This window comes from Echinops telfairi, unplaced genomic scaffold, assembly GCF_000313985.2.
Source record: "Echinops telfairi isolate 266 unplaced genomic scaffold, ASM31398v2 ScPeMD7_5592;HRSCAF=6446, whole genome shotgun sequence".
NCBI classification, from domain to species: Eukaryota; Metazoa; Chordata; class Mammalia; order Afrosoricida; family Tenrecidae; genus Echinops; species Echinops telfairi.
In genome coordinates, this window is record NW_022109491.1 from 40,522,271 (window position 1) to 40,543,156 (window position 20,886).

The 20,886-nt window shown below is 39.0% G+C and overlaps 1 protein-coding gene and 1 pseudogene across 3 annotated transcripts in view; both read right to left on the minus strand.

Moving 5' to 3' along the window:
* TASP1 (taspase 1) overlaps positions 1-20,886 on the minus strand; it is a 311,341-nt gene that overhangs the window by 132,937 nt on the left and 157,518 nt on the right. For 2 of the 3 annotated variants that reach the window (XM_004698159.2, XM_045295276.1), the window contains exon 10: positions 18,023-18,101. In XM_004698159.2, the coding sequence (XP_004698216.1) occupies positions 18,023-18,101 (79 nt within the window). The remainder of the gene's footprint in view (positions 1-18,022; positions 18,102-20,886) is intronic. The other variant, XR_006680566.1, reaches the window with a different exon arrangement.
* On the minus strand, positions 11,459-11,941 carry LOC115871316 (annotated as a pseudogene).

The following is a 20,886-nucleotide window of genomic DNA, read 5'->3' on the forward strand; positions in this document are numbered from 1 at the left end:
GTGACAGAGGACGATATAAGATATGAAAATAATAATCTATAACTTATCAAGAGTTCATGAGGGAGGGCGGACGGGGGAGGGATGGGGAAAAATGAGGAGCTGACATCAAGGATTCAAGGAGAAAATGCTTTGAAAATGATAATGGCAGCATGCGTGCAAATGTGCCTGACACAATGGTTGAACATATGAATTGTGATAAGAGATGTAAGAGTCTCCAATAAAAATTTACTAAAAAAAGAAAAATAATAATGAATTCTCAAAAAATTTTAAAATAGATGATTCTGGACATTATACTAAAAGAAATAAACACAAAAGGATACATTTTGCAGGATGACACTCTCCAAAATATAGCTTTAGATTCAGAAACCAGCATTCATTGGTGGTTACTGGGGGTGGTTGAGAGGGGAAGAAGAGGAGCAATCATTCTCTGGGTAACAGATACTTGTTGGTTTTTTGTGATGGGAAAGGTAGGGCCAAATGTGAGTAAAATGCACACAATTTGAAAATTGCAAAGTTAATGATGCAACTACAACTACACAAAAGAATATTTTTGCTAAAAGATAATAATTTTGCAATGTTAACTGAAAAAATATATATGGTCATATATGAGTAGAAATGCATCTATGGTATTTTTACACAAATATTGTGCTGTGCATTTCTGCATACGGCACATGTCTGTGTGTTACTATTTATATATCCATCTCAATTTTTTTTGTTTTGTCCAATAGATTCAATATAAAGTATTCATATTGGTACTTGTTGACACGGAAGTTTGGTGACACATGCTCACCAGTCTACCTTCAAGTTTCTGAAGTAGCTAGCCCTTCTCCAAGAGGATTCTTTCCCTGTTCTGTAAACCACCTTATCCAATGAAGGAAGAAATCACTTTTTCTATTCTAGAAACAACCCTCACCAGGCAGCTGGAAACCCCATGCGTGCATGCGCCTGAGTTCCCTTGGGTGCGGAGGTCACTCTCAGGTGGGTGAGGCTGGCAAGTCACAGCCTCACAATCACAGCCACACACAATCTGCCCTACAATCAAGCTCGTCAGCTGCTACCCATGTGGATATTATGGGTTGTGTGTAGAAGTCACAGATGCAGAAGGGTCTCACATCCTTTGCTTAGAGGAGATATGTCCAACAGGAGCCTAGGAGCCCTTTGGAGCTGAGGCAATACAGCACCTGAACCTCCTTGATGCCAAGCTTCATCTGGCGCTGGCTCCTTAGGACGCAGAAACACATGGGTAATGGTCACCACCAACCATGGGGCCAACCTATGCTTGGTCTGTGGAAGTCCCACAACTCTCTATCCAACCTTCTGGGTGGAACCTACCTTAGTGCAGATTAGCCCAAGGAAGTCTAAAAATCTCAAGCCTGGCTGAAAAATAACCCAGAGCACAGATATGGTTTCAATTGTGTGTTTTCCAATTACTGGAGTACTGCAAAACTCAATCCATGACTTGGCTATGGCTTAAACCAAGGGAGGGGGTTTCAAAAAGCTCTCAGAAAAATTTCATTACTTTTCAATTCTATTTTTTATGACTCCTTTGAAGCCTTCTCATGTTATACAAATGTGATCAAAAGTAATATTTTGTGGACCACTGAATGAGGATGAAGCAAAAATCCACTTTCTGAAAATGCCAAGAGACATGTACAGTGTATGCATAAGCAAACTAGGCTAGAACTTTATTTCATCATTTCCACCAGTATGCAGTATTCATGTGGGTATGTTTTTGTAAGAAAAAAATACACAACAAAAATCACATTATACAAGGAAGTATCCCCCCAAGAAAACTGGGATTTTTTTCCCAAAACTATGCATTTAAATTTTTTTTTACAGAACAACCTTACCACCACCAAAGTGCTCTCTATTACACTGAACACATTTGTCAAGTCTGTGATTCCATTTTCAAACCATCTGTTTGGGTGGCTGACAGCACGTCCTCATTTTTTTCTTCACCTCTTCTAAGTCATCAAATTGCTGTCCTTTCATGTCCCTCTTTTGGGTAAACAAAAAGAAGTCACACGGAGTGAGGTCAGGTGAGTAAGGTGCATGAGGCCAGAGAGACATGCTGTGTTTTTGTCAAAAACTGGCACACCAAGATGGCTGTGTGAGCAGGTGCCTTGTCATGGCGGCAAAACCAGTCCCTTGTCTTCCACAAATCAGGCCTTTTTTTGGTCATACACTGTTACTCAATCTTTACAGAGCCTCTAAATAGAAAGCTTGATTAACAGTCTGACCTGGTGGAATGAACTCCAAGTGTACTACAGTTGACATTCTGTCCATTCAGGACATTGACGATGTTCAGAATGAGGTTTGTCATCAATCGATGTCTCACTTTTTTTGAAACGAGAAAACCACTCATACACTTGACTTTTTCCCACAGTGTTCTCCTTGTTAGCTATGTTCAACATCACAATGGCACTTTTCTGTGGCATTTTTCTCAAGCAGGAAACAAAATTTCCTAGCAGCATAAGGTTTGAATGAAACTCCTTTCCCTGTGACATGAGAGAACCTTCCCAGGCAATGTCACTGGGTCCACTAACTCAGAGATTTGTTTGATGCTCACCTAGTGGGAAAATGAGTACTACAAAAGCTTCATTCTGCCCAGCTCAGTTCTGTTTCTTTGGGGGTACCCCTCATATGTATTTTTAGGTATGTGGGTACATGCATTATATATTTGAATAAACTGCAGAGAGAGCACAGTTATAGATATTTTTCTTAGGCATAACCAAAGAGTGCACGTATCTGGTTTTCTTTCTGAATTAAAAAGCAGTCTCATAGGACAACTCTGTCAATTGGCTTAATATAGCTCATAAAACTTATGTTCTACATCCTAGTTTGGTGAATAGTATCTGGCATCTTAAAAGTTTGTAGGCAGTCCTCTACGATATAGCGATTGTCTGTATTCATTCAGAAAAAGAAGAAATTCAAAGATTCAGAGAAGGTATCCGTCTACAATACTGACACTCTGCATAAACCATATCCAGATATTCATTGAGACAAGAAGCATTAGATGGTGCTGGCAATCACTACCCACCCTTCTCTATGCAGGTCCTCTGTCTCCTGAGAGAACATGAGAAAAATGTGGAAAGGGGCTCAAATTCTTAAAAAGTTCAGACTTACTGGGGTGGTTGGGGCTAGAGGACTCCTTAAAATTATTGTCCTGTCTTACTGTTTAAACTTTGAACTGAAACTTGCCCCTGAGGTTACCTTTAGCTAAATAATCAAAAACCAAACTCACTGCCACCGAGTTGATTTGGACTCATGGTGACTCTATCGGATAGGATGGAACTGACTCCGTGAGGTTCTGAGACAGTCGACCTTGCGGTTAGTGACCCAACACATAACCACTACGCATCAAGGCTAAATAACTAAATAGTCTATAAAATAATGAACACCATGAGTGGTATGTGGATGTTGTGTGGTATCATCGAGTTGGTTCCGACTCATAGCAACCCTGTGCATAACAAGAACTAAATACTGCCTGGTCGTGTGCCAGCCCCACAATTGTTCTTATGTTTAAGACACTAATTGTAACTACTGTGTCAATCCACCTCAGCAAGGGACCTCCTCTTTTTCACCGTTCCTCTACCAAGTATGATGTCCTTATCCAGGGAGTGGTCTTGCCTAACAACATGTCCAAATACTTGAGACAAAGTATCATCATCCTCGCCTTTAAGAAACATTCAGTATCTACTTCTGTCAGGGTCAGCTAGAGATCTGGATAACTCACCCCAAATTGCTGCACATGATCCATTCCATGAGTCATGGGCAGATAACTCATCCCAACGCTGCCTCCCATGATAATGAGGTGCACACCGTGCACAAGCAGTCAATTACAGGACCAGTCATTGCACAGTAATAAGCACTACCTGGGATGCAAGGAAAAGGGCCAATGGGAAAGCAGGATACAGATTGAGGCAGGCGAATGGGGTTCCACCACCTGATCCCTATACATTCAATGCTGTACTCTTAGACCTTGTCTTCATCAAATTGTGAGGCAACCGCTTTGATTGAAGCATATTTTCCTTATTAAATCTTTGCTCCCTGTACTGTCAGGTTTGCTGTCTTAAGTGTGTGGCTTCCTCTGTTGTAGTGGGAAATCACTTGGGAGAAGCCTCGCTTTTCTCGGAGGGAGAAAAGCCCAGCGACATTGACTTTTGTGACATAACTCTGCCAAGGCAGATTTGTTGGTTCTTCCTTATTCAATGGCCAACTTTCACATGCAGATGAGGTAATTGAAAGTACCATGGCTTGGGTCAGGCACACCTTAGTGCACAAAATAATATCCTTGCATCTAAATATCATCTGTATGAAACCAACTGTTCAATAGTCACCCTAAACCAAAGATTAGAAGGTAAGAAAGCTGGGAAACTAGATTACTGGAAATGGAACAACCAGATGGAATTAACAAGCATGTAGACACAATGTGAAAAATTTAACCAATATCACTGAATAATATGTGTAAAAATGGTTAAATGGGAGCCAAATGTGCTGTGTAAACTCTCACTAAAAACACAACAAAATATGTATTTTAAAAGGCAGAAAGGAGTAGGATCTTCAAATGATCCCTCATTTTAAAAATTATACAGGTTAATCTTACTTCCTTCAAAACTAAAAAAAAAGTAGATTGAGGGAATACATGCAAGATATTTTATAATAGTGATAAAACTCATCCTATTCTATGAGGGTTTTTACAGTGGCTACTGAATAGAAGTGATATGTCCTCTTTATTAATTTCCATATTTATCTTGCAAATGGTATTTGAAACAATTTCAAACAGAATCAGAAATCCTGCCCTAGAACCAAGAAGCATAGCAGAACATAAACAATATGAAAAAAGCCAGATCTATTTCATCTATTCAATTTAAGTAAATTGAAGATATAAACAAACTTTGTGGTAGAGGTTTTGTTTTGTTTTAAATCTACAAGCATTTGATTTTTCAAAACAAAAACATCCATTTTCCACAAGTAGTACTCTGTAAGCCAAAAATAATGGCAAGAAGACATGGCTTTGGCTAGGGTAGATATAAAGGACAACCACACATTTTTAACTCTCTAAATACTTTGCCAATAATTTTGAGTAGGGAAATAGCTGACTAAACTTACATTATTCCCTCTTCTTCATTTTCTCCTATCTCTACTGCCATAGGATTTCTTTGGATAATTCAGACACACAGAAGTTACATATAATCTTTATGAACCTCTGGCATCTCATTAAAAAAAAGTACAGTGGCACAGTGGCTGGCCATAGCAAATTCTCAACAAATGATAGCTGTTGTTATTTTTAGTGACAAAATGATGGCACGTGTCAATCTGTTTTGAATACTGACCCAACATTAGTCAAGCCACAAAATGTAAGAGATGTATTTTGGAGTGCTTCTGAGAAAAGTGCTCCTAACTCCTAGAAAACATCAGAAAGTGATTGCTTTTTATTTCCACTAGAGGTTTTTGTGTCATGGTGACATGTCTGGTAATACAGTAGCCATCTTTCTACCAGCTTTGAGGTCAACAATAAATATAGTAGAGTAAGTGAATGAGGAAAAGACCCGGGTCAGGGATGTCATCAATGAAGCTGTTGAACTAATGGTGATGGTTGAATACATTTACATCTAGAAAGTGTCCTATGTGAAATCATATTTTCTCATTTTTGAGGCCAGTTTGAGTTGAAATCTTTGTTTCCTGCCATCTAAAGCACTTTACTACAGGAATATTAAAGTATAAAATTGTCAAGGGTTTTCTAAAAAGTAAATTAAATTAAAATCAGATTACTCTTCTGTGCAATAAACAGATCCTCTGGCATGATTTCTCCAAAGTTCTTAATGAAGCATGAGCACTATCTCTGGGTTACCACTGGGGAAAAAGTGAAGTCATTTAGCCATCAGAATTTGTTTGACAGTGCTTTGAAATATGTAAAGGGTTATTACCCAATTGCATTCAACAGATATTATTTAAATACTCACTATATAACCTCAAGTCATTAGCTCTTCCATCAAGAAGCACCCAAACTTTGTATTAAAAAGGGAGAGGAAAAAAGGCCACCATACATGTAGTGTCTGAACTGTAATATGATATCACTGTCCACACAAAGGATATATCTACAGCAGCGGTTCTCAACCTGGTGGTAGCAACCCTTTCGGGGGTAGAATAACCCTTTCACAGGGGTCACCCTATTCTTAACAGTAGTAAAATTACAGTTATGAAGTAGCAACGAAAATAATTTTATGGTTCGGGGAATCACCACAACATGAGGAACTGTATTAAAGGGTCATGGCATTAGGAGGGTCGAGAACCACTGATCTACAGGGTTGGGCAAGGAAGAGACAAAGGAAGAAGAGACTGAAAAAAAGAGTAGAAATTTGGGTTCAATCAAGAGTTTGTAAAGAAAAACAAAAGCTTTACAACTGCACCGATAGACAACACGATGAATGCAGAAAAAGATTGAGGTTGTCAAGGATTTCATTTTACATGGATCCACATACAATGCTTAAGTCAACAATTAAAAAAAATCAAATCATGTATTACACTGGGAAAATCTACTGTGCAATTCCTCTGTAAAGTGTTAAAGAGCCAAAAATGTAAATTTGAGGACCAACGTGACCCTGACCCAAGCCATGGTCTCTTTAATTACCATAAAGGCATGTGGAAATTGGACAATGAGATAAGAAGATCAAAGAATAGGTTTACATCACATGTTGGCAAAGGTTGAAAGCATCCGAGATGGGTCAGAAGAACCAACAAATCCTCCTTGGAGGAACTTCCCCAAAATGTTTCTTAGAAGTGATCATGGCAGCACTTCTTCCTGAGCACTTGGGGCATTTTATAAGGAAAGACCAGTACCTGGAATAGGACCCGGAATATAGAGCAGGATCTGAAATGGTCAAGGTTGGTGAACAGGAGGAAGAAGCTCATTGAGATGAACTCACATAGTGGCTGCCACAGTGTTCTAGCATGGTACACAGTGCAAGACCAAACAGTGCTTTGGTCTGTGGTACAAAGGGTTGTTTTGAGTTGGAGTCAACTCAACTGCATCTAACAATAACAGTGTTGCTGTAAATTACATTTATTTGGTCATAAGAAGGAAAACTTAATGGATAAAGAAGAAGCAAATATAAAGTTTTAGGGTAGGAAGAAATATACAAAACAAATGCTCAATAAATCTTCAAATCTTTTTTGGTCTTCTGACATGAATTTTGCTAGCTATCTTAAAATTCATCAAAAAGAGTTTTGCTAACACCATGTCATCAAAACAAAATTCAATCATGAGCTTATCACTCTATCATCAATATTAGTAAATATTGACTAAATATGATCAATTAAAACCCATAAAGCTTATCAGGTAAAATGTGAAAAACTAGGAAAATATTTTTACTTAGGGCCAAGGTGGAGAGAGAAAAACATATACAAATCTTCAGCATTACTAAATATACCCATAACATTCACTACCAACTAAATGGACATGTAATGGTACAAGGTGAGACTATCAATAAACCTACCATACTTTTGTCTTTCTCTTCCCTAACTGCAGATATCTTGGTCTTGGAACAAGTGGACATATCCTTCTAACCTACTTCCTCCATTAGGATTTAAAACCCAGTCTGATTCAAGAGCCAAAAACATCCCTATCCCAGTCTGTTTCCTGAGTGTCCCTGCTATTCTCATCAATGTGGGTACAAGTAGACTTAACATACAAAATGCCTACAAAATGCAATTGCTGTTGCGCTGATTCTGACTCTTGAGTTCACGTGTATGTCAGGACAACTATGTTGCATAGTTTTCAGCAGCTAGTTTTTCTAAAGGACACCACCCAACCTTTCTCTCAAGGACCTCTGGATGGATTTAAACCTTAACACCCCTCACCCCACCACCACCACCACCACAAAACCAACTTCCTGCCATCCAGTCAATGCTGACTCCTAGTGACCCCCTGGGGGTTTCTGAGACTGTAACTGTTTATAGAAGTAAAAAGCCCAGTCTTTCACCCATGGATGCTGGTAGTTTCAAACTACCAACCAGGCAGATCGCAGCCCAATGCATAACCAATACACCACCAGAGCACTACCCCGGGACTCTCAATTAAAATACCATTGTAGAATTGTAGTTAAAAGCTCTCATTCTTCAATATCCAACTCAGATTTAAAATAAACACACTCCCATGTTTTCTGTTAGTCCATGTTGTTGTTAGGTTCCATAAAGTCCGTTCCAATCCATAGAGGCACTGTGCATACCAGCATGAAACACTGCATGGTCCTGCACCATCTTTTTACAGTTTTCCCCATGTCTGAGTCCACTGTTGCTGCAGCAGTGTCAATCCATCTGGTTGAGGGCCTTCCTCTTCTTTGCTGCATACTGTCCACTTTTCCTAGCATAATGTCCCTCTCCAGAGACTTGTCTCTCCTGACAGTATGTCTAAAGTATGCAAGGTGACATATAGCCATCTTGCCTCCAAGGAGCACTAGGGTCATACTTCTTTCAAGACAGATGTTCATCTTTTTAGCAGACCATAATACTTTCAATATTCTTCTCAAGCACCAAAATTCAAATGCATCACTTTTTCTTAGGTCTTCTTTATTCAATGTCCAAATTTCACATGCATATGAGGCAACTGAAAGTACCATGGCTTATGTCAGGTGCAACACAGCTCTCAAAGTAAAGTCCTTGCTCTAAAGATGTCTTGTGCAGCAGATAAACGTAATGCAATACTGCTGCTTCCATGAGCAATGATGGTGGATCCAAGCAAGACAAAATCTTTGACAATTTGGTCCATAGTTAGTTTCAATGTTCTTTAAAGAAAACAAAAAGTGCAACTACAAATAAATTATTTTTCTAATGATATGAACATCTTCAAAATAAAAATGGCTAGCATTTTTGGACATGGTATGTTATACTGTGGATTACACCATGCTTTAATTCACTAATAAGAATTATAACATGTATTCAGTAAGCCATCAATGAAAATTCTCTTTTTAATGTTTTCAGAGATACCCTGAAGTCAAGGATATACACCAGATCTTAACTTCAGATCCACTATAAAAGGCAATCAGAGAAGATGTTGGCAAATTGTACATGATGGGTACTACATATAAGACATAGCTGGGGCCAGTGCCATTTGGCCAAATAGTCCTGTTGCTTGTGGCCATCAAAATGTTGTCTTTCTATTCAAAGGATGGTCCATGGATCAGAAGCATTGGCCTAACCTGGAAGCTTGTGAAAAGTACAGAATCCCAGGTCCCTAAAAAATCACAGGCTACAACCCCAATCTGGATCATAATTTGAATTTTAACAATATCTCCCAATTGATTCATAAACATACTAAAGTTTGAGAAGAATTGGTCTTAATAAACAAATTATTTTTAAACCCATTTTGGGAAGCTCTTTATGAAAATATACAATTATTATCCCAAATAATTCTTAGAAACAGGCAGCCTAAACTAAAGTTGCTGCCTAAAGAACCATATACATTATGCTGTAAATGTCTAGGGGAGGCTTTACGAACCACACTTCAAGCATCTGAGAGCTAAATCCCTGAATTCCCTGGATATCTGTTTTTTGTTTTTTAATGAAAGCTTGCCAACATACTATGTTGTTTCAGAAGCGATGACTTGACCATGTACAACTTCCATAGCAACAAATTATCAATGAACAAAACTTGAAGTAAACATTGTGCCTTACGGTCATTTAAACTGGCAAGATTTTAAAGTACAGACTAATCTGAAGTAAAATCTGGCAATATTTTATTTCTATTAAATAGCAGTATGGCATTTAAAGAGTCAAATGCTCGATCACACTTTCTTCCTGGATGATTAGCTCATCAGCTTACAAATACCTTTTACCATATATTGCCCAGCTAAAATGTAATATTTTAAAAACAGAAAGACCTTTATGTGTGTTTTATAAAACGAATTTTATTTCAAGAGCGGAAGAAGGCCACCACCACCACAACAAAATAATGCCAAAATGGTCCCGTGCTGTAAATGGCACTGCTTATTTGGAGTGTGCTCAGCCTCTAACAAGAACCTTTTACAGAGGGAACCAAGATGGCAAAACCACGGAGACCTTCAGTCCAGTAAGGGCCGCAAACAGCGTGTCAGAAAGAAATTGTTTTTCTGCTCCTTTTGAAGGGTTATACTTTCAAGTCAGGAAATTAGAAACAGGTGTGCCAGAGGGCACACATCTCCTCGCTCCACACTGAAAAACATGCGTTTTCAATTTTCAAACATGAAAGGGACTCCTGTTGAATGAAAGAATAAATGAAAATCCAGCTCTGTTTCTGTGAACCATATGAAGAGAGCTTAGAAAGTCTTTGACAAGTTGCTCAACTTACTCCCTCTTCAACTGACAGCAGGTAGTAACTCTACAATAGGGAGGAAAGGCATTCTTTCAAGTGAGAACAATCAAAGGGAGAATTACATTAGAGATCATAGCACTGGTATTTTAACCCATCACTTGATCTCATGCTTCTGTTTTTAGCATTTCTTTCACCTTGTGTTTTAAAATTAGAAATCTGTTCCTTTGCAAAACAACAACAAAGTAATTAAAGTAAGTATCTGGTTTTAAAAAAATCAGAAAATTTATAAACATCAAAAGAACATTTTAGGACTCACTTTATCCACTATAATAATACAAGTATATATAGCCTCTTTCAGAGAAACAGACCCGGTGTGCAGGGCTATTAAGGAGGTCAGAGTGCTGGTGACATTTCAGTGAGATGAGGAGTGTGAGTGTGGGGGGCTAGACTTACAGGCAAGTGATTTTGATGGAATCTGCACGGTCAAGCCATCAGGTGCACTTAGGTGAGTGCAAGCAACTCTTTGAGAGCACTGGTTTCCACATTCATTAGAAGAATGGTTATTATGGGCTATTGAGCTTTTTGATATATCCATATTTTATTATATTTAACATATCTTTATACTGGCAAGAAAGTTTTTATATATCTAATAAAACCACAGATTTTATGCTCTTTCCGGACAAGAACTGTCTTTAATTTTCTCTTATTACATCTACACAAGAGAACAGCCTCTGAAATCACAACTTAGAAGACATATTGCTAAAACAAACAAAACCAAAAAAACCCTAATTTATTCTTAAAAAGACATTCTTCATATCTTTTAAAATGATTTTTAAAGACTATTACTGGTAGGTAAAAGTACTTGGTATATAATATTGAATAAACAGTATTATACAAGCCAAATAGTACCCCCCTTTTGTTTTCTAGTAAAAAACTCCAAAAATACTAATACTGATTAATATTAATTAATGAATTAATCAACTAATACTAATTCATTTGCTAAATTCTCTTCTATAAACATGTCATTTCACAATTAAGAAAAAAATCAATTCATTTAATATCTCTTAAGATATATGGCATAGTGAAGTGCAATTTCTGGTTGTTGTTGTTTTTTTGCCGGTCCCCAAGGCATTTATTGGGTAGATTTGGGCAGGGGTAGGTCTGTGCCTAGAAGCAGGTGTTGGGCGGCCTGGTGGTGAAGCATGGCTTGCACGTGCGTGCAGGACATGGTGGGGTAAAGGGAACTTGATCTGGGAGTCATGGAACTGCTTGGCTGCAGACCAGCGGCACTTGCTGACTGCAATCTCTTCCACCTTCATGATTTGGATGTGGAGTGCCGAGCACCCGGGTCGTGGTAGCACTGGGTGACGGTGGTGGTCAGGTCCTGGTACTCCTGGCACCTGTTGTGGGTCCCGCTGCGGGAGTCGTAGTGCAATCAGATGCCAAAGTTCTTCACGTGCAGAGGGGACTTCTCGAACACCTGCCCACAGTACACATCTTCCTGGAAGACGTCTTCATCTTCTTCAGCTGTGACACAAAGTACCAGAAGCGGGACTTGGCGAAGCCCGCCGTGGTTGGGGGTGAAGATGCGTATGCGGTGGGGTGGCAGCGGCCCACCACCTGGTACTCACACATGCCTGAGGCCTTCATGGCCATCATTCCGTGCTCGCCCCGACCCAAAAGGAAGTGACCTTAATATGGCTTTTCTACTCAAGTCTCTATAACTTCCACCAAATGAGCAGTGGGGCCTACGCAAATGGGGCATTTGCACTACTAGTAGAGAGGATTGGTCAGTTTCTTTTACCACACCCCTGGCTGTAAGGATGAGCCATTTTTGAAACAGTAGCAGAGAGGAAAACCCAGAGGACCCTAGAAGAACATGTTCAAAGATCTTTGTTCAGAGCTGCAGAGGCTGGCATGACCAGATGTATCAGCGACTGCGGGGTACCTCCTCCTCATCTGGCCCACTGCTATGGAACTGTGTGACCAACTGGCAGGCAGGCAGACTGGCTTCCTGGCTCATGGAGGCAAAAGCAAAGGGACCGTGTGGCTGAGACTGAGGACCAGAGAGAGACTTAACTACCACGTGGCGGAGAGGCTGAGATCCAGAGAAAGACTGGCTGCTGGCTGAGGAAACCAATGACAGTATCCTTACTGTATGCTGATCTCAATTTGACTTGTGGTAACCTATTAACTTCCCAAATAAATCCTTGTAATGGTAATGATTGTCTGTGAATTCTGTGTGGCCACTGCAACAAATCATTGAGCCCAGCATAAACACAGTGCTGTGGGAAGAAGAGTGGTGTCAGAATAAGTAACGGAGGATGGAAAGTGGAGGCATGTCTGACTCCTGCCTTGGGCAACAGGGAAACCAGAGGAGGTCAGATACGTCCATCTCCATTACCGATTATTATATACATATGGCAATCAAAGCATCACGCTGGACTGTTTTCTTAGGAAATGTTTCACCATATTTCAGGATTCCACATTATTTTATTTTAGTGATTTTAGCTATTTGGAAAGCAAGAAATAATATAGTAATAGTTCATCAGAACGAAGTGACTTAATTAAAGCAATATCTTGATAAATAATTCCTGCATCAGTTAATTACTGTAGTTCTTGGAAGTGTACTAGTAGTTATGCTCAGTTATCTGTAAATGAACAGTATTTCTTCTCCAGTTCTACATTCAAACAATCCAAGCAGTCAAGTACTGTTAAAATAATGTTTGTAAACTTATCATTTTATCTACATTCATATCTAGAAGTCATAGTTCACAGAACATTTCCCATGGCACTATGCCCAACCCATCATATTATATTTCAAATTATTTCAAGCTGCAATAGATGCTCCTAAACCCAGACACTCTAAAAATCATGTTAACTATGATAATGCCATTAAAGTTTACTATTTTATGATGACCAGAAGGTTCTCTAAAGCCCAGTGTCAGCCATGTTAAGCGAGAAATAGCAACACCCAGTATGCCAGGAAAAGGAGGCAGGGTTAGCTCAAGTTGGTCTGTAAGATATACCAAAAAAGATAATACAAATTTTACAATGAAGGGCATCTAGAAACCTTCACTGAAGACCCAAAATTGAGCTTCCCAACAAAATGCACTAGCCACTCTTTGCAGGTATCCTCCGCTCCTGTCCAAATACAGGTCTCTCAACTTCTCATCTGGCTATTCTGAATTTCCAGAACTTCATCAGAACTGATTTAACACAATGAATACTAATGACAAAAGACCTGGTATCAAGAATGTCATTCATGAAAAAAGCAATAGGTCATTAAAATGACAGGAAGGAAGGAAGGAAAGAAAGAAAGATCAAAGTGGATCTTGAAAGAGATTCTGAAACTTGCTGTTTATCATTGAGTAGCTAAGGCAAATGGAAGAAATGATGAAGTCAAAAAGCTGAACAGAAAATTTTAAAAGGCAGTGTGACAAGACCAAGTCAAATACTATTATGCAATGTACACGCAAATGGAATTAGAAAACCAAAAGAGGAAGAGCACGTTCAGCCTATCTTAAATTAAAACAACTTAAAAAAAGGCTCAATTTGCAGTGTTGAAAGATACTATGGGAAAAATATTGACTGATGCAGGAAGCATCAAGAGAAGATGGAAAGAATACACAAAGGCACTGTACCAAACAGAACTACTCAACATCCCACCATTTCAGAAGGTAACATATGAGCAAGAATCAATGGTGCTGAAGGAAGAAGTACAATTTGCACTAAAAGCATTAGCCAAAAGCAAGGCACAGGAATTTGTGTAATACCCATTGAAATGTTTTAATTAGCTGATGAAGAAGTGGAAGCACTCACTCATCCATGCCATGAAATCTGGAAGACAGCTAGTTGGCCAACTGACAGAAAGAGATCCATATTGGTATCCATTCCAAAGAAAGGTGGACCAACATATTGCTCTAATTATATTACAATATAATTGATATCACATGCAAGTAAAATGTTTATGAAATCATCCAACAAGTGTTGCAGCAGTACATTGATAGACCTATAGGAAACCTCATAATAAATGGAGAAGAGGTTGAATTTCTCATGGATTTTGTCTTGTTTGGATCCACAATCAATGCTCATGGAAGCAGCCATCAAGAGATCAAAAGATGTGTTGCATTGGGTAAATCTGTAGCACAGATATCTTTTTTTTAAACAGTTTTTTATTATCATTTCATCCATATATCATGTAATTCAATAATTCAATCATATCAAGAAGACTTGTACAATTGTCACCATATTCAATTCAAGAACATTTTCTTCTTCCTTGTACTCATTGTTATTCCTGTATTTTTTTCTAATTGTGAGAGAACATTCTCCAATTCCACATTTTCTATTTATATAATTCAATGTCATTAACTGTACTCTTTGTGTTGTACAACCATTATTGATATCCTTTTCCAAATTCTTCCACCACCATTGGCATCAACTCAATGGCCCCTAGGCATCAACTCCTTCCCCTAAGTCCATGGTAAGTAACCACTGGTCAAGTTTTTGGTTTTTTTCTCTTGTGGTTTTCTTGAGAAAAGTATTCATAAATCACACACTTCTATGTTAGATTGCTTTTAAAATGAGCTGTATATGCATAATCACAATCAGTTCTAGTGCTCCCTCCCTTCTCCCAGACTCATTGTTTGCTCCCCTCACACACCCTAGCAGCCCCTCCCATATGCATCTCCTCCATCTTCACAAACTGGGCCACCTAACAGAAACAATATCAAACAAAATCAAAATAAAATGGCAAGGATAAAATATTATTAACACAAAAATACAAATATAAATAATGAGTAAGAAAGAAAAGAATACCATCAATATTTAAACAGTCATGGAAGAAATTATTGTCATGGAAGAAATTATTGTCATGGAACAGGCAAGAAATTCAAGCTGGGTCAAGAACAAATTCAGGTTGGGTCAAGAAGGAGGTCAGCTAACCAAGTATCTAGTTTGATCCAGCATAATCAAGTTTACAATAATCTCTCTCTGAACGTAATGCTGTTTGTATCTCTTGTCTGTGGCTAGAGGGGCCAACCAGGGGCTTAATTGCACAGAGCTCTTCAGAGTATTGAAAAACAAGGATGGTACTTGAAGAACTACGGGGTACCTCTTCCAAGACAAGGAATTTCCAATTGCCTCCTATGCATGTGAATGTTGGACACTGATGAAGGAAGACAGAATAATTGACGCATTTGAAGAAAAATACTGAAAGTACCATGGACTGCTAAAAGGCCAAACAGATCTGTCTTGGGAGAAGTAAAGCCAGAATGTGCCAACTGAGTTGGTTCCGACTCACAGCAGCCCTATATAGAACAGAACGAAACACTGCCGAATCCTCGGCCACCCTCACAATCGTTACGTTTAAGGCCAGCATGGTGGCCACTGTGCCAATCCAGCTCATCTAAAGTCTTCCTCTTTTTCGCGACCCCGCTTCTTTACTACACATGATGCCCTTCTCCAGGGACTGGTCTCTCCGGAAAACATGTCCAGAGTACAAAAGGAGAAGTCTCAAGATCCTGTCCTCTAGAGCAGTGGGTCTCAACCTTCCTAAAGCTGCGACCCTTGAATACGGTTCCTCATGTGGTGGTGACCCCAGCCATAAAATTATTTTTGTTGCTACCTCATCACTGTAATTTTGCTACTGTTATGAATTGGGCAACCCCTGTGAAAGGTTGTTCCACCCCCAAAGGGGTCCCGATCCACAAGTTGAGAACCGCTGCTCTAAGGAGCATTCTGGCTGCACTATTTCCAAAACAATTTGTTTGTTCTTTCGGTGCTCCGTGGCACTTTTAATATTCTTCACTAGCTCTATAATTCAAATGTATTCAAATGCATTCTCCTTTCTTAATGGAATAAAAACAGTAGTACGTCTTATAATAGGTACTTTAAAATCAATGAAATACAATAGGTATTGAGCCCCTACTCTATACCGTGAACTGCATTAAGTGCCTTTCATATCAATCCTCCCGGGAATGGTAGGTATTATTATCCATTTAAAAAAAAATACTGCTTTGTCCAAGTCCCACAACTAGTAAGGGGCAGAATCTGTACAATTCTCCAAATGTTTGACAGCTCTTACTACTCTGCTCTGCTATCTCTCTTAATAAATAAATCCCCATGCAGGACCATGAGTCACAGTTTACATCATCAGTCTCCTTGACCTTCACTCATTCCCTGTCATCCAGTGATGAGAAAAAGATGCCTGAGTTGATTCCTCAGGGCTAATGACCAATTGCCTCACTGGCTTTGGAAGAGCCTCACTCTTAACCCTGTGCCTTTCAATTATCACCTAAAATGCAAGCCAGGTCTCTGGATTTTCTGCAATTGCCTAAGACACACATCTTTTATCCTTTGTCCAAAGCAGTGCAAAATTCCATGCTCCCCCTTATTCCCAATTTCATCAGCCAGCTCCACCATGTATTTATATTGTCAATCTCCTAACAACAGCCTCCATAGGAAGGAAGAAAATAATCACATTAAGTCCCATAGAGAGAGGACAGGGAGACCTGCTTTATCATTTTCAGCTTCCATGGGCTCATGATGGTCAGAGATAACTGGATAAGGATGTAACATAAGCACTGGTTATGTTATGGCAACAATCTATGGTAAAAGTCTACACTATCCATCATGAACTGAAAAACTAAGGATGACTTTAGAAGGAAATTAAGAAGGAAATATCAAATATTAATGGAGAAAAATATCAATTAGCTTTAACTACCCACTGTAGTCTCCTGAACCAAATCAACTTCATGAAGTAAATACATTCTTATTTCAACTTCCGTCTCACTGCTATCTGGTGAATGCTGACTCATAGTGACCTCCTATGAGTTTCTGAGACTGTAACTGTATACAAGAATATAAAGACCAGCCTTTCTCCCAAAGAACTCCTGGTGGTACTCCCGTAAAGAATTAGTCTTGGAAAACCACATGTGCAGTTGTAATCCATTCTATAGGATCCCTCTGAGTCAAAATAGACAAGACGGCGGTGAGAACAGAACATTACCCCACCCTGAGCCATCATCACTTCTGCGGTTTCACTTTTGAAGTCACTGTGTCATCCATCTCCTTGACAGTGTTCCTCTGTTGTGCTGACCCACTTTATCAATCATGATGTCCTTTTCCAGGGGCTGCACTCTCCTGATAACATGTACGCAATGTGTGTGATAAGTCCCCATCCCCTTGTGTCTAAGAAGCATTTTAGCTGTACTTCTTCTCTAAAATGGACTTGTTTGTTCTCTGGCAGTACTTTAAGTATTCTTAGTCAGCACCTTAATTCAAATGCATCAATTCTTCTTTGGTATTCCTTATTCATTTTCCAACGTTTATATCCCTATGAAGCAATTGAAAATGCCATGGCCTGGCTCAGGCACACCTTAGTCTGCAAAGTGACAACCTGGCTCTTCAACACATTAAACTGGTTTATGCAGAAGATTAACCCAATGCAATACATCATTTGCTTTTTCAACTTTGGCCTCTATGATCATTGACTATGGATACCAGCAAAATGAAATTCTTGTCTTTGATCTTTTCTCCGTTTATCAAGATATATCTACTAGTCCAATTGTGAGAATTTTGGTTTCCTTTAAATTGAGTTGTAATCCATCTCAAAGGCTGCACTCCTTCAGTGTATGCTGACAAATTTGCATAAAAATGGATATAAAATTTAAATATTAAATATCCTACAAGACTGAAGTTATGAAAAATGGTCATGAAAGCATCAAATACCTGAGGTACTCACAGCTGTAGAGTAGGGATTATGAGCTCCAGTGTTTTCAGCCCAGCAACCACATCCATAAAGAGCAGCCTGGGAAAAATAAAAATAGATAGATACAGTATTTCTGAAATAGTTTATGTAATTAGCAGATTTTAACAAAAGACAAAATTCACACCCAGCTAATAAATAATAAAGGCTGGCTTAGTAATGATGTACATCAGTTGGTGATACCAAAAGTTATGTAAATCCACCCAAAATGGTTTTGTCATTTTGTATGATTTTGAAGCTATATCTTCAGCTATTCTACTCATCTAAGCATTTTCATAATATAGCAAAAGAAAGTTTCCTATTCCCATCAGCAACAATTTTGTCACACTGACAAACTTTCCCCCGTTTTGTAGTCTTGTCAGTTGGTAATGCATTTGAGCTCTTGAGATCATTGTGGTTGCTTTAAAATAGTGATTCTCAAAAGTACATGTTTTCAAACTAGATGTGTGGAGCTAATTGGTGTGCTTCTTGATGGGAACCTTGATGCTGGAGATCCCAATTCAGTAGCTTTGAGGGTAGGTCAAGGAGTCTTTTATGAAGCAAGGCCCCCCAAAAGAGGCTGCAAGTGGCCTTCTTGTTGCACTCTGGGAAACTCTGCCTTTTCCTTGCCTTCCTTGGATGTCACAGAGGAGCTAGAGTTATATACCCGAGGTTCAGTGTATGCTACCACTCCGCCAGATTCTGCCAGAGGAACAAACAAAAGGCCCCATACCGGATTAAAGAGACAATTTTGTCAGGTGGTAGGATGGATTTATATGTTTGAGCAATTAGGAACACAATAAGCTTCTTTAGCGCTACAAAAGAACATGGTAATCGTTCCTGTTTTGTTTCCAGCAATGCCACCAAAAAATGCCTGGATTCGGCAGCTCACTCTCCACAGTGACTTCCCTGCACTTGATAAAAGGTTTCCACTCCTAAATTACAAACAGCTAAAAACTCTTAGCTAAGACAGAGAACTACAAGGAGGAACATTCAAGAGTGTTTGTGATCACATGATAGGTAAGAATGAAAACCTGGAAACAGCTGTTAGCCAGTAAATAAATGGAGAAATAAATTTGTGTATAATAATGGAATTGTAAAAGTTAAATGGTAATAGTAAAGCAGGTCTTTAGAAACAAAAAGATATCGATCTTCAGAAACAAAAAAGATATCCATAAAAAACTCTTGAGTGCGGGGAGGGGGGGGCGGAGTTTAGTTGGGCCACAACATATAGTATTCACTACCCCTGATGAGGGAAAAGATCCCCAGCAACAGTGCTGTGATTCTCTAGGCTTAGAGACCCTCTTCTGAGGACTTAGGGAAAGGGCTAAGATTGAAACTGATGACCAGACAGACATCAGCTTACTATACCTTGTTCTTATTATTTTTTACAAGGATCTTAGGATTCATTTGCTCTAAAATCCTATCCTGAACAAGAATCTCCATATAACATGCCAAGCACTTTCAGGACTGAGAACCCACTTCCTCGTGTGGGAAATTATTGAACATTTCCCTTCCCATTAGTGGAAGTTCTTCCTTAGACTGAAACAACTATCTACTTTATCATAACTTCTGCCTATAGGCCTTGGTTCTATTCTCTGGAAATATTGTAACCTCCCCATAACCTACCAAAAATTCTAAAAATAATTTTTTAAAAGAGGTATTCTAGTCTAATTTCTCTTTTAAGAAGCCCTAGTAACACGGTGCATAAGTGCTTAGCTGTTAACTGGAGCTGCTAATGGATCAAACTCTGGGAGAAAAAGATGTAGCAATCTACTTCCCCGAAGATTACAGCCTTGGAAAGTGAATGGAGCAGCTCCACTCTGTCCTACAGGGTTGCTGTGAATCCGAATTAGCTTTATGACATGGGGTTGATTTCTCTTAACATAGCCCAGATTTTTTAATTATTCTCCATGGTACTCCTCTAAATCGTCTTTCTTGATAAATAATCTGGAATCCAAAATAACATGTAAATTTAGACTCCAGGACCAGATGACTGCCAGGCTCAGTCTAATTTCTGAGACCATGCCTAAAGCCTCAGAGAAAGTAATGAAGAATGCTGTGGTGAACAGGAGCGAAGTCTCTCACATTCGTGTGTCCACAGTCACATTCCCCACTGTCTTTGACAATATCCCTCTTGCAAGCAGTACCAAGCACTGAACACAATGCTCTCAGTATGTCAGGCAGAAGAAAATTTAATATTGACTTTGAAAATAACATACTTCCAAAACACGCATGATTATTAGCCCTGGTGGGCAATGTGGTAACTGAAAGCTTTGTTGAACTAACTCAACACATGGGTTTTTAGAGTTTAGAGTGCAGACTTATGAGATAGCCATTTAATTGGCACTCCCCCCAAAATATGTGTTACAAAGCTTAGCTTCTGCCTAGGGTAATAATCCCATTTGGGATGGGTTGTCATTGGTAAATTAATGAGACAGGATGTATACCTTAAATCAATCTCTTTTATGATATAAAACAGATTAAACAAGTAAGGAAAAGAAGCAGTGGTAGAGGAAGAGAAGTGCCATGCAACATAAAGATCGACAAGGACAGGGCTGGATAAAGGACAATGTAACCGAGAGGAATTCCTGAAACCCAAATGAAAGCTGAACATGATACTGAGACAAGAGGAAAGTACAAAGAAATAGAGGAAAGAGCTAGGAGGCAAAGGGCAGTTATATAGATCTAAATACAGGAATATACAGATGTAAATATATTTATATATGATGAGGGGGAAATAAATCCATGTACATATATTTATATGTTTAGTATTAAGGAAACAGGTGGACAGTGGGCCCCTACTCAAGTACTCCCTCAACACAAGAACATTTTGTTCTAACAATTC